The following is a 14,128-nucleotide window of genomic DNA, read 5'->3' on the forward strand; positions in this document are numbered from 1 at the left end:
AGTTGGTGACCACAGAATGCCTGGGATAGTAAATGTCCATGAGGCCTTTCATTGGGAAGGGCCTAGCCTTCTACTCTTGGAAGAAAGGGGTTTCTTTCTCCCCAGATATTACAAAAAAAAAAAAACTCAGTTGTTTATTGACTTGGAAGCACATTTTCTCTTTTACAGGGCTGTCCTCGAGTCTGAGTTAGAATAGCATAAGCGGGTTTCTTGAAAATATAGCTGAGAAAGGAATTTGACCATTCTAGGAGGAAAGGAACAAGAGTTAAGAAGTTCACTCCCAGCCCACTACCCCTTCCTCTCCAACCCCCGTAAGGTCTTGGTCTTGTGGTTATGTACCTTGGTAGCACCTAAGAATTGACTTGATCTGAGGATCTCTCAAACCTACGGAGGCCAGGTGCACCTCCAGCCAGCTCCCCTCGCTCATCTCCGTGGAGGATTATATTCAACAGTGCCCCGCCCCCAGGGTCAGCCACTGAGCATCCTGTGCCTGACTTGTGCCATGGCATAATTTCTTGCCCTACACTGTGATGTTCCTGTGTGTATGTGAAACCTTCAAAGATAGAGTCATTATCGTGAATGCCTGCCCGCTTTGCAAATATCCTGGGCCTGCAAGAGGGATCAGAGGATGCCTCTTCTCTTTTTCCTGGAGAGGAATCCTGTATCTATATAATCCAGAGAAGGGCCAGGTGCCCAAAGGACACATGCAAAAAGTATGTGCTGTGTTTAAAGGAGGGAGTTGTGTATACTGATGATTCCCAGGGATTTACTAGGTGCCAGGTGTCTTCTCAGTCAGCTCTCCCACAAGGAATCTGATTAGCATCATCCCCATTGCACAGAAGGGGAAATGAAGCAGATAAAGATCATCAGGTGCTCACAGTCGGGGAGTTGGTTAGGCAAACTAGGATTTCAGACCAAGCAGTGTGAAGTGGCAACTCCTCTCCCTGTCCTTCCTTTGTCTGTGGCAGTGCTTAAAAAAAAAAAAAAAAAAAAGTTTGGGTTGGCCAGCCTGACCTTCAGGCTGTGTTACTCTTCAAGGCCACCTTGGTGGCGTGTCATCGAACCTATTGCACCCAGCGGGGCTGAGAGCCTTGTGACTGCCCTTCCCTAGAGACAGGGATTTGGTTCTGTTTTTATAAATGATCTTGGTATAGGGCTTAAAAATAATGAAATAGTATCATTCTTAAGTTCTACAAAGTCAGATAAAGGGGTATCAACACAATGTTGTACAGAGGTGACTTTCAAAGCCACTTAAATAGATGTTAAAAAGTGTACAGAGGGGGCCTGGAGTGGTAGCTTAGTGATAGAGCGCTTGCCTCACTCGTGTGAGTTACTGGATTTAATCCTCAGCACCACGTAAAAATAATAAATAAATAAAACAAAGGTATTGTGTGCATCTACAACTAAAAAAAATTTAAATTAAAAGAAAAAAAGTATACAGGGTAAAGACTGTGTGAGCTGGCGTGGGCCAGTGCAATGTCTGCAGTGGCAATGATTTGACCGTCTACAGTGGCAATGGTATGACTCCTTCTAATGAAAAAGCTTCTGACTAAGTAGACACATGCTTTCAAGCTGCTAACCAGTACAAATTTGCAGCCTACCCCCTTCCAGGTAAGGCTAGATGTGATGCAGTGTGGTAGGCAACTAGGGAAAAATCGTTCTCGTGTTGACTATTTAGTGGCATGACATTAGTAAAGGAAGTGTGGAAAAGAAGGGAGTCTAACTGAGTTGGGATGAGAGCTATCTGGAATTCCTTTTGAACTGGGAAGGTCAGTGTTTATACAAGCTAGTAATTGAACACTTGGAGGTTCAGCATTCATTCATGCTCACATATGCACACATCACCATGCTTGACTTTAGAAACCCCGGAGTCAAGATGAGTATTTCTCTGGCCTGGATTATAGAGGGGGCTTAGGTCAAATGTCAGCTCTGTACTTTGTGGCTGAGTGCCCAAGGGCAAGTTGTGTAATCTTGGAGTCTCCAGCTATAAAATGGGGCCAGCACCACCTCTCTTGCAGAGTTGCTGTGCAGATTCAGTACTGTCTGAAAGCACTGAATGTGCTTTCCTTTCTTTTTTTGGGGGGTGGGGTGGGTACCAGGGATTGAACTCAGGGGCTCTCCATCACTGAGCCCCATCCCCAGCCCTATTCTATATTTTATTTAGAGACAAGATGCTTAGCACCTTGATTTTGCTGAGGCTGCCTTTGAACTCCTGCCTCAGCCTCCGGAACCACTGGGATGACAGGCATAAGCCACCGCACCCAGCTAGGTGCTTTCATTTCTTACTCCCCCTTCTTATAGTCTCATGCTTTGGGCCCATACCCCACCCTGCCCTTTATGAGGCAAGGGGTGGGGCATACTTTAAGGCCAAGTTTCTGGCCACAAGGTAAAGAGTCCAAAGGGAAGCCACTTCCGACCATTTCCAAGGATCCCTCAATTCCCCCATATGACCCTGTTGTGCTGGTTTCCAACCCTTGTGAGCCTGCTTTTCTAGGACTGTCCTCCGGGGGGCAGACTGGATGGCAGCTACTGTTCTTCCCAAGGAGAGAGCTTGGTTTTGGAGGCTGGAGTGATCCACCAGCACCTGTTTGAGGCCCCTCTAAGTGTCAGTTGGCTACCTGAACTGCTTTGGTGAGGGGCTCCAAAGAACGAGAGAATCTCACTTGAAACTTAACCTTTGAAGTTTTTGTGGAGGTGTATGTGTCTAGGGCAGGATATGTTGTACTTGATGGTTTGTTAACCTGTGTCTTAAGCCCCATAGATGTCTCAGGCATGCACATTTTTATTCAGATTGCTTTCCTCTTAATAAAAATAACAAAATTGCATAAGCAAAATAATCCTGCTTTGTACATCAGTTTACCACCTGATTCAGGAATGCTGTAATGACTTCCTTTGCCTCATCCTGAATATTGCTGGAGTGTTAGTTGGATAGCCCCTGAGCTACATCTGTCCAGCTGTATCAGGGTGTACCATGGACATTCACCTCGGAGGATCACTGCAATTTCAGGATGCATGAATGTTTTCTACCCTCTTGAATTTTGAAATTAATTGGAAAACTTTTAGAAAAATATTGCTACCACATCAAACTCATCTCTAAGGAAGGGGCCCAGGCATGGTTATTTTTTTAGCTCCTTCCCGCCACTGCCTCCTCCATGGGCCAAGGTTAAGAACCAAGACCACTGCAGCAAGAAGCCCAGCCCTCAAGGGGGCCTGTCTTCATCTGGGAAGAACTGCTATGGAGTGTGCAGATTTGCAGGCCCCATTGTTCCTTGTTAAGCCTGATTTTGCCACCTAATTAACATTTATTTATATTAGTTAGTTGCCACATGTATAGAACGCAGAGGTCCTTTGTGAAGTTTCTAGTTACTATTTGGCTTGAAGTGGGACTTTGGGGAGCTCAACCTAAGGTAGTTGTTTCCAAAAGTTTCTCTTCCAGGCTCTGTAGCCATTTTTTCCATGACATCCTTCACCCAACAGTATCAGTGGAACTGGAGGGTGTGAACAGGTTCCCCCGGGTTTTTGGTGCTCCTTGTCAGGTGTTAAAATAAAGAGGATCATTGTGTTTCTTGGAACTGATCTGAAAGTCTGTGTTTAAGATTAAGATCTAGGGAAGTGCATTTCCGTTTGACACCCAGTAGTTTCTGATTATGGAAAGGGTACCAACCTGTACTGGTGACACAGCTGTGGACTCTAGCCTTCCTGTCCACTCCTTTAATTAGGAGAGATTGAGTGGGGGTGCTACATATTTTGAGAAAAACCCACCTTGTTTAAACTCAGGCAGCCTTAACCACAAACTTAACCACTGAATGCTCGCTGTTATATGTCTCCTAAATAGATCAGCATAATCTTAACTAGGACTTAAAATGCATCATCTTCGTTCTGGAGCTCAGAACCTGCAGCCGATGGGAGCCTTTGGAGGCTTTAATAACTTTAATTATGGCGAGAAATATCTTCTCCCTGTGGGGAGGAATGCCGCCAGCCAGGAGGGTATTTTCTGGGCGAGAAGGCCGGATAGCAGCCCGCCCCAAAGGCCAGCCCTCTGGGTAGGCGGTGGGAGCCTGGGGAAGCTAGGCTTGGGAAGAGGAGGGACTCTGAGAGCGCCCACCCCCCCCCCCATACCAACGGAGGTGGAGAGGGAGGAGGGACCTGGGGGCAGATCTCGAGGGGGGGTGGTGTTGGCCGCAGGGCCTCTGAGTTCTGAGCTGTTTGTGGCTTGAGTGCTTTGATCTCCTGCCAGGGAAACCTGGAAGGTCAGGCCGGGCTACAGCCAAGCCCTGGAGCGAGGAGCGAGGAGCTGGTGGAACGGGCAGCAGTGCAGTAACACCCACTCCTGGGGGAAGTGACCCTGCCCAGTTGCCCAGGCCTCCCGCCCTATCCTCCTTTACCTTGGGGCCCTTTTGTGTGTTAGTCTCTTAAGCAGTGAATCGGGAACTCCAAGTCCTGAAAGTAAACTAGCCAAATACTCTACAAGTTTGACTTGGTAAAATCATATGCCTTCTCTGTCCTTTAAAAGAAACCAGGTTATTTTTGTTGAGCTGTGTGCCCCCTACCACATATGAATTACTCAAAAGTGCAGGCAATCCCCCTGGTGCCTGATTTACCACACACACCCCCTTTCTCACACTGTCGCCCTCCCCCTTGGCACCAGGTTTTTCTCACCAGTTACCCCTGTGCTCTGGTGTGTGACCTCATTTCCTATGGAATGAAAGGTTTCTGTTGGAAAACAGGGCCCTTGGTAAGACAGGCTTTGCGAGCCCCCTTGACTGGCTGAGTGTCCCATGTCATACAGTGACTCATGCTTCAGGGAACAGCAGCTGACCAGAATGTGCAAGAGGCTGGTGCCTGGGTGGTCACTGCTAAGTGAAGAACTAGGGGAGGAGGGAAGGAAAAAGCGAGGAATGAGGGTTTAAAATCCACTTAGTGGCCTCCAGAAGGAGGGGCATAAAAGGACCCAGTAAGCCTGGCTGTTTGGACTGGGTAGGACCCGCCAAGAAAGACCTGTGGGTGTTGGGCGTGGCCAGTCCCCAGGCTGGCTAGTTGGTCTCTCACCCCTCCCTGACCACAGAAGCAGGCCCCACCACAGCAACATAAACAGGGCTTGTTATTGCTGCCCTGCTTTTCTGTAGGCTCAGGCCTTAGGTGGACATGTCTCTTAAGCCAGTGCTTTGGTCTCTGATTACCCCAAATTAGGCCACCATTGAGTTGAGAACTTTGAAGCTGTAAAATCTTCTACCAGTCCAACCAGAGAGCCATGCTCCAGATCTTCGAATCTGGTAGGGAGGGCAGCCTCAAGTCCCACTCTCCTCTCATTTTGGAGGATGGACTCCATCAATCTTCTAGGCCAAAGGAAAGCCTAGTTTCTCTAGTGATAATGGGTGGAAGCTCTAAAAGCATGTGTCTGGTACATTCTGTCCTGTAGACATGTCCAAGGGTGGTCTTTGGCTGGCTTTTCTTAGGTGAAAACACTGAGGGGAAGAACAGACTTGATGCCTGCACACAGTTTTGTGCAGAGGCTGTTTTCTGAGAGCTTTGATATCCAGAGAAGAGCACGCACAGACACCTAGGGCCTGAAAAAGATCAACAGCAAGGCAGAGACAAAGTGCCTACCTAGTAGGTAGCAGTCTACAAGTTTGACTTGAGGCCTTGTGCGGTGGCACACACCTATAATCCCAGCGCTCAGAAGGCTGAGGCAGAAGGATCATAGTTCAAAGCCAGCCTCAGCAATTGAGTGAGGCCCTAAATAACTCAGTTGGATCCTTTCTTTAAATAAAATACCAAAAAGGGATGGGGATGTGGCTCAGTGTTTAAGTGCCCCTAGGTTCAATCCCTGGCATCAAAAAAAAAGAAAGGAAGGAAAAATTTGACTTGATAAAATCATATGCTTTGAATGTCCTTAAAAGAAACCAGTTTATTTTTGTTAAGCTATGTGTGCCCCCCGCCTCAGGGGCCCAAGAGTGCAGGTGATTCCTGCTAATAAAATAACCAATCAGCAAATAGAGAGCAGAAGATTTTGTGGCTACTAAGAAGTCAACAACTCCTGAAGTGCAAGCAATATCCACTTCAAGACGACGTGGTAGAGAATGATCTTTCTTGACCCAAGAGTCACAGCAGCCTAGAGGAGACCAGGCAGTCCATGCCACAGTCAGTGCTGTACACAGCAGGGCCCAGGTGTTTGACGCCAAACTGTCTGGCAAAAGTTGGTCCTCTTTAAAAGTTGGTCTATCAGCAAGATTTTTTGGTCATTTACCCAGTGTCAGGCCCTTTGTTGAATTCTGGGAATTGAGCAGGAAAGAAGTCTGACACAAAGGTTGCCCTCTAGTGAGGGAAGCATTTGAAGTAAATAATTACAGTGTGATGTCATAAGTGCTGCAGTGGAGCCCCGAGGGAGGCTCCGGGGAACCCCACTGCCCTGGCCAAGGAGAGTTAGAAGAGGTAAAGAGGAATCCATGGGGCGGTGGTGTGAGCATTAGTGAAAAGCTCCTGGGGGTTCAGAGAACGAATGGAGTTCCAGCCCCCTCGAGGCTGGAAATTGGAGTGTTGGGTTTGGAAGCCATGAGCAGCCAGGAGATGAGATCCTTCCCTAGGAGCAGTACAGAAGTGGGAGAGTAGGCAGGTCACATCCATGATTTAGAAAGCCTCTGCTGTGCTGGGGGAGGGTAGGCTGGAGCCCCCATGGCAACATGTGATCGACTCACAAGGTGACAGGGTGGCAGCAGTGAGGATGGGAAACAATGGATGAATTGAGAAGACAGTCAGTATAACTGGGTAAGCAGATGTGTATATTGATGCGGGCAGAGGACAGGGAGGGCACAGGCACCTCCTGAGGAAGAAACTAAAGTTGAAGGAAAGGAAAGGTTGTAGGAGGGACAGTACAAGCCTATGGCAAGACCCCTTACACCCACATTGGCCTGAGTAGGAGATGACTCAGATGTCCAGGACAGTGTGCTCTGCTCTGGAAACAGCTGCACAAGTAACTTGGGGATCCAAGCTGAAACAGAAGGCTGATGGCCAAGTCATGGGAACCAAGCCCTGGGACTCTGGTGCCATTCTGAATTCTCTACAATCCTGTCTCTGCCTCTTGGGGCAAGCTGCTGAATGTAAGTCTGCCTGAGGAGAGCCTCAGTGAATGCACACACTGTCAAACAGAAAGAGTCTGCCCCTTGTTAAGCAAGATCTCCTCACCCAAGACAGCAGCAAGTATGTTATGGCAGACACTTCTACAAGGTCCTGGCTGGTATCTTCCTTAGAATTTCTTGGGATGATTTGGGCCTCTTGACCGATGAACTGTGTAGTTGGATGTTTTCATACAAATATCCATCTCATATAAATTGTAGGTGTGTATATTAAAATGTAGATCCTCCATCATGACCCAACATCCTCTACTTGTGAGAGTGAGAGTGGGACAGAAATAAGAGACGATACCCCTTGCGCATAAGCATACCACCTGCCATGGAGCATTGGTCCCAAAGCCTACTTCATGGAAGAGAGGGTGTTCACAGACATTGCTGGAAAAGGGATTTTGTGTCCAAAAGTTTGGGATGCTGGATAGATAGGAGCCTCTAGAACATTAATATCAGAGGCTGCATTTCCCTAAGGACACTAACGAGGAAAAACTGCTATGGAGACATGAGATAAGTGATCCTGTGTTCTTGATTTGATGCCTATTTGTTCTTGGTACTAAACACTGACTCTCCCTGGTGAACTCCCAGCTCTTCAGAGAGGTCTCTGCTGGCCCCAGAGGCAGAAGACATGCTCTATGGAGACAGAGGTTTGTCACTGCTTGCTGTTCACTGCTGGACCTTTCCCCAGGGGCTAGCACACATAGTAACTGGTTAATAACTACTGTTGAACAACTAAATTAATAAGTGGTAATATAAAAGAATTAAACTCCGTTCCCACCTACTGTGTTAATTAGTTGAGTATGGACCATGCCCAGGGCAATCTGCTTTGTTAGGCTTTATGGGGTATACAAACATGGTCTGCAAGATCTACTTCCTAGCTTCTAGGAGTCTCTGTTAGGCTCCAAGGGTGTGCTGGGCACTCAAGCAGGGTGTTTGGAGATAGGATATCCATACCCTTTTCCCTCAGCAGGACCACTTGGAGCTATTTTAAGGGCAAATGCCACCAAACTAATTACAATATGGATACAGCTCTGTTCATACTAAAAGAAAAGGTAGATATCCCTGTGTGCCCTTGTCAGAGAGACAGTCATTAAATAAGCTTCGACACAACCGTATAGTGGAGTTATATGTGTAACTGCTAAGAATGAACATTTTCCTACATCAATGCCTATAATATTGTTGAGAAAATTATTGAGGTAAAGAATAAATAGCAGACATGGAGCAGCGCACATCCAATTTATTTTGAAGTACATTTTGCTGTGTGTACGTAATACATGTACATTTTATTCTTAATTTTACTTTTTCTTTAAATATTTATTCTTTAGTTGTAGTTGGACACAATACCTTTATTTCACTTATTTATTTTTATGTGGTGCTAAAGATCGAACCCAGGGTCCTGCACATGCGAGGTGAGCACTCTACCGCTGAGCCACAACCCCAGCCCCCTTAATTTTATTCTTACTAATGCATGGGTTAAAGGAGAACATGGAAGGATGTAAACCACAGTATTATATTTAAAAGCTACCACAAGAAGGGGGATAGCAGTGCTGGGGATATAGCTCAGTGGTAGAGCACTTGCCTATGATGCATGTGGATCCTGGGTTCTACGCCCTGACTTGCACAGGGGGAGGGAAAAAAATAAGATTTTTAATGACTCATTGAAAGCTTATGATAAGTATTTAGAAAAAGTGAAATGCAAAAAAAAAAAAAAAAAAGCCTGTTTGGAGCCCTATATGTGGAACTTCCCAAAACAGCCCATGTCATCTCTGAGAATCCAAGCTTCCTTGGTAATCCTATGATTAGGAATTTGGGACAAAAGAGATTTTCTATCATCATTTGGATTAAGATTATATTCTGTCTGGTTTCCTACAATGAGAGTTTAGGCATTGGGGACACCACACCCAAGTGTTTGGCAAAGGAATAGGCAAACAGGTTAAAAAATGGGCTCTGTGCTCCGGAGACTCCAAGGAGCACGGATTCTATGGGTCCAAGCCCCAAACCAGTCTGAGTGTAACTATACATGGTGGGAAGGGGGACATGAGATCTATTCCTGATTGGAATTTCTTTTTTTCCTTTTCTTTTTTGGGGTGTGGGGGTACTAGGGATTGAACTCGGGGGCACTGAACCACATCCCCAGCCCCTATTTTGTATTTTAGAGTCTCACTGAGTTGCTTAGCATTTTGCTGTTGCTGAGGCTGGCTTTGAACTCATGATCCTCCTGCCTCAGCCTCCCCTAAGTAGGATTTCTGAGAAGTGCTGGCCTCTAGGCTTTATGTTTATGAGAAAGGTCATGGGACCTTTCTAATCAGAATACCCTTGGCTTTGGGACACTATAGACCTCCTGACAGGGAAACCACATCCATGGTCCGGGAACACTTTTTTTTTTTTTTTTTTTAATGGCAATCAAGAGTATGATCCCATCTGGCTGTCTTTCAGTTTTAATAAATGTTAATTGAGTTACCATAGGAACAATAAGTGCCAACCACAGTAGGCCCCTCTTGTAAGGGTTCAAATTTTATGCTTTTCAAAATGGATCTGTGTGCAGATATTGCCGTTTGCTGTCAGTGGCTGCAGACATTGTCTACCCTTGGGTTCTGCAACCCTGGAAACCTTTTATTTAGCATTCTGCCCGCTGGGCTTCCAGTCACCTGCTGACAGGTGGGGCCTGCAGTGTGGATCAAAGCAGCATAGGTGATAAAGGATTTGAAGATCCCTCTGTGGGAAGGGTATACAGAGGTCATCAAGGCAAGAGCTCTTCTTGTGCCTGCCAAAATGTCCCACCTCTTTTCTGCTGTCACAGCCTTCTCTTACTCTCCCTTCCACTCCAGTCTCTGCAGTTTTTAGGGGTAACTGCCCTCTGGACCAGGGACCAGTGACCTTAATCTAGCCATACCCACAGGCTGCATCCTTTCTTTCAAGTAGCCTCGAGAGTTTTGAACACTGAGTGTGTGGCACTGTGGAGACTGGGTTTGTAGTAGTCACAGTATGGACAATCTCCCAACTAGGGTTAGGTTTATTTTGAAATAATATTCTGGCTCAAGATTGACTTGGTAAAATGGGAGATGCTCTAAGGTATGAAGATTGATTCAAGAAATTTGCCTCATCAACTTTTTTAACTAAAAATGAGCAAAGGGAAAGTGTGACCAAGAAGTGTTGTGTACTTTTTAAATTTGCTTTGGGGAAATTATAATAATATTTTTTAAGTATGGGTTATTCACAGCCTATTTTAAATCCTAAGCTGGCTCTTGACAAGCAGGTTTCCAATAGGGTTCTGAGCTAACTCCCCTCCTGTCCAGTCCTGGCACATGCAGGAAATATAAACGTTTTAATAGTCTGCATTAAATATAACTTTAAAAGTAAACTATGAGAATTAAGCATTTTCTTAAACATGGCGTTTGTCCTTGGCTCCTGTGTATGAGCTGGTTGAGCTGTATCTGAAATCGGGCTGTAAGTGGAATGAAAACACCTTATTTGCCACCCACCCTCTTCACTGTTCAAACTAGGCTCCAAACTAGGAAATTGATGCTACCTTGCCTTATATTTTCTCAATTCTGCCACCCATGTCCTCTTGCTGGAGGACATGACACTGCTGTTCTGAGTTACTCTGGATTCTCTGTTGAATGGCCAAGACTGAGAACTCAAAGGGATCCTAGTTATAATTACATGGGCATCCACCTCCTTTGACAGACAAGGAAACTGAGACATGCTGAAAGAGATTCTGTAACTTGCTTGGGAGTAGCCCCCAGTATTGATTCACTCCTGATTTCTAGTGCAGAACTCCATGTAAAACAGGGTGGGGTGGACCAGACCAGAGGCAAGACTTTTAATATATTCCACCTCAATTTTTTAAAGAAGAGCTGGGTGCAGTGGCACATACATGTAATTCTGGCTATTTGGGAGGCTGAGACAGGAAGATTACAAGTTTGAGGGTAGCCTGGACAATTTAGTGAGACCCTGTCTCAAAAAAACGGGGGATATAGCTCAATGGTAAAGCACTCCTGAGTTCAGTCCCAGTACTGCAAAAAATAAAAAAAGAGAGAGAGAGAGAGAGAGAGTCTCTTGCAGAACAGGGACAGATTCTGCAGCACAGCAACTAGGTTGCCAGAGCTTCTTAAACTGCTGAGGAACATGCCTTGCCCAGGAGAACCACTGAAGAGGTTTTTGGTCATGCTTTTTGGTACCAAGTGCAGGAAATTGGTTTAAAAGCTGTGGGATGAGGCTGCCCTCTAGTGGTCCAGTGGAGTCATTAGACTAGCCACGCCAATATAGAGCCATTATTCCTGTGGAAGGAATTCAGATTTTATTCTTTCTCAAGCACTCGGGCCTTTGGTGCCTGTATTGACCTCTGAACACTTTCCATCACTTGCCTATCTAATAGCATATGGCAGCCTTGTTTTTGTTTTGTTTTTCCCCCACATTTTTTTAAAGAGGAGTCACTTCCTTAACAAGATTCAGACTCCTAAAAGTAAGTCTGTCTTATAGTCTACTTCTTCCACAGCTTCTGCCCTGTTGTCACTTGGCTGGATGTGAAATTAGAAGGTTCATTGGGATGGAAAGGAATCCTCTCCCCACTACCACACCCCCTTCAAAAAAAGAATCCTTTCACTTCTCATTTGTTTCTGAACCTTCTAATCTCATCGCTCTGATCTGTAGTTCCCTAAGTAGTTGAATCATACGAATCCCTCAGAAAGCTTATAGAACTCAGTTTCCTGGGCCTGACTCCAGCCCTGCTGAATCAGTCTCTGTGGTTTGAGCCAGGAAATCTGCTTTACAAACTTCCCAAGTGTTTTTTGATGTGCAGCCAGGTTTGGCAGCCAACTGCTCTAAATCCCCATGTACAATTATTTCTCATAGCTTCCCCCCAATACAGTGTCTCCAGAGGTCTTCAGCTTGTGTCACTGATTAAAAGTGACCATTCTGAGATTCATTCAGAAATAATCAACATGCTGTTCCAACAAGGTGACGTGGGAGGGAAGAAAAGGACCACAGAGATGGACCAAAGGTGTTCGCCTTGGTTGCTGAAGGCTCAGTGTTCACCAGAGGAAACACTGATATCAGTGTGTCTGTTGATCTACAGTTTGTTGTTAATGTTAGGGCTGGTTGAGGAGCCAGGCTTATCAAGTACCCAGTTACCTGTAAGTCACCTGGTTGTTAGGATATGCGTACCAGGTAGGTGGCATTGTCCCATTTTACAGATGAGAGAGTTGAAATTTAAGAAAGCTGAGTAACTTGCTCAGAGCCACACAAGTTGGTTATTGTCAGTCTGCTTTCACATACAGGCCTAATGTCCAAGGTCAGCATTGGTGAGGTCAGAGGACCAGAGTTGCCAACCTGTTCTTTTTCCCTTTGCCAGGCCAAGCGAGCAGTGCAGCGGGGAGCTACTGCAGTCATCTTTGATGTGTCTGAAAACCCAGAAGCCATCGACCAGGTAAACTCGCGCCACACCAACCCTGAAATCTCCCTGAGAGAGGCACTTCCTTTAGAGGCACTTCCTTTAGTGAACTTGTCTGCTGAAGTAAGTTGTCTGCATTTGGACATCCTACCTGGGGGAGGCGCATTGAGAGGGGTGAAGAGCCAGGGAGTTGGGGTGCAAAACATTTTCAAAGACTCCTCTGGGCCGGCAGCCTGGCTAGCCCATCTTACAACAACCATCAGCCTTAGCGGCCCTTTTGGGGACCCCGAGGCTGTCTTGCCTCACGATTTCAGGGATTTCCAGATACAGATTTCCAGCCCCTTTCTCTTGCTATTTTATTTTAATGAGCCCAGGGCCCTGCACAGGCTAAGCAAGCTCTCTTCCACTGAGCTGTGTCCTCAGTCCTCTCTTCTTAAAGTCAGCCCATCTTCTAACGAGGGCTCCTTGCTTCTCAGCTAAACCAGGGCTCAGAAGACCCACTCAAAAGACCAGTGGTGTACGTGAAGGGCGCCGATGCTCTCAAGCTGATGAACATTGTTAACAAGCAGAAAGTGGCCCGAGCAAGGATCCAACACCGCCCTCCTCGAGTGAGTGTCCACACATGACTTGTCGGCTGCTCTCTATATCTGTGTTTCCTTTGGGCTGGTGCTTTCATTCCTGTCGTTTCTTTAAAATACTGGCATAGCCCAGGCTCCTGCAGGTCAAGATCAGCTCTAGGATGCCAGGAAAATATTTCACCCATCTTCCTTTTCAGGAAGTTAAAAAAACTTACCAGAAATAGATGGCTTGTGCTAAGAAAATTGTGCTCTCCCTGCCTGGTATTCCCTCTCATCCTTCCTTCTCTCTCTCTCACATGGCGCCTGCCTCTGGGAGCCACGGGAAGGAGAATGAAGGTGGAATGCCCAGAACTTGGGTTCCTGTGTCGTCCTCCTTTCATTTGACCCAGACACTAGAGAAGAGAGAAAAGGCCTGTATGTCCTTTTTTCCATGGAGTAGATTACCTTCTTCAAATTCCCCAACTCAAGCCCAGTGTGGTGGCACATGTCTGTCATCCCAGCAGCTTGGGAGGCTGAGCCAGGAGGATCACCAGTTCAAAGCCAGCCTTAACAAAAGGGAGGCCCTAAGCAAATCAGTGAGACCCTGTCTCTAAATAAAATACAAAATAGGGCTGGGGATGTGGCTCAGTGGTTGAGGGCCCCTGAGTTCAGTCCTCAGTACCCCCCACCCATCCCCCAAAAAAACACAAACTCCCTGACTCACAGATGAGTCTGGGAAAGATAAGCTTTCGACTGGGCTTGACTTACACAGCATTTAGTCTTCCCTTCAGTGTGTTGAAGAGACACTAATGGCTATTAACGCTGGCCTGGCATGTTTTGTACAACCTCAAGCTGAAGGATAATAGGAGCCTGGGGCTAGTACCCCGGATTTCTTCCTCACACGTGGGATGATACGTACAATATCCTGTTAGGACAACTCTGCTCTCCTTGGCTAAATGTATGTCCAAGGTGAGGTGGCTTCAAGCGGTTGGGGAGTGTGCCGTGAGGAAAAGGTTAGAACTAAAACTAGAGGGAATTTGCAGAACTGACTTGCTGGC

General features: G+C 46.3%; 1 protein-coding gene across 2 annotated transcripts in view; it reads left to right on the top strand.

Annotated features, from left to right (window-relative positions):
* The window catches only part of Znrf3 (zinc and ring finger 3), a 147,822-nt gene that overhangs the window by 122,161 nt on the left and 11,533 nt on the right, over window positions 1-14,128 (top strand). For both annotated transcript variants that reach the window (XM_078039668.1, XM_078039669.1), the window contains 2 exons: window positions 12,475-12,549; window positions 12,990-13,121. In XM_078039668.1, the coding sequence (XP_077895794.1) occupies window positions 12,475-12,549; window positions 12,990-13,121 (207 nt within the window). The remainder of the gene's footprint in view (window positions 1-12,474; window positions 12,550-12,989; window positions 13,122-14,128) is intronic.

Source organism: Ictidomys tridecemlineatus, chromosome 2 (assembly GCF_052094955.1).
Source record: "Ictidomys tridecemlineatus isolate mIctTri1 chromosome 2, mIctTri1.hap1, whole genome shotgun sequence".
NCBI lineage: Eukaryota > Metazoa > Chordata > Mammalia > Rodentia > Sciuridae > Ictidomys > Ictidomys tridecemlineatus.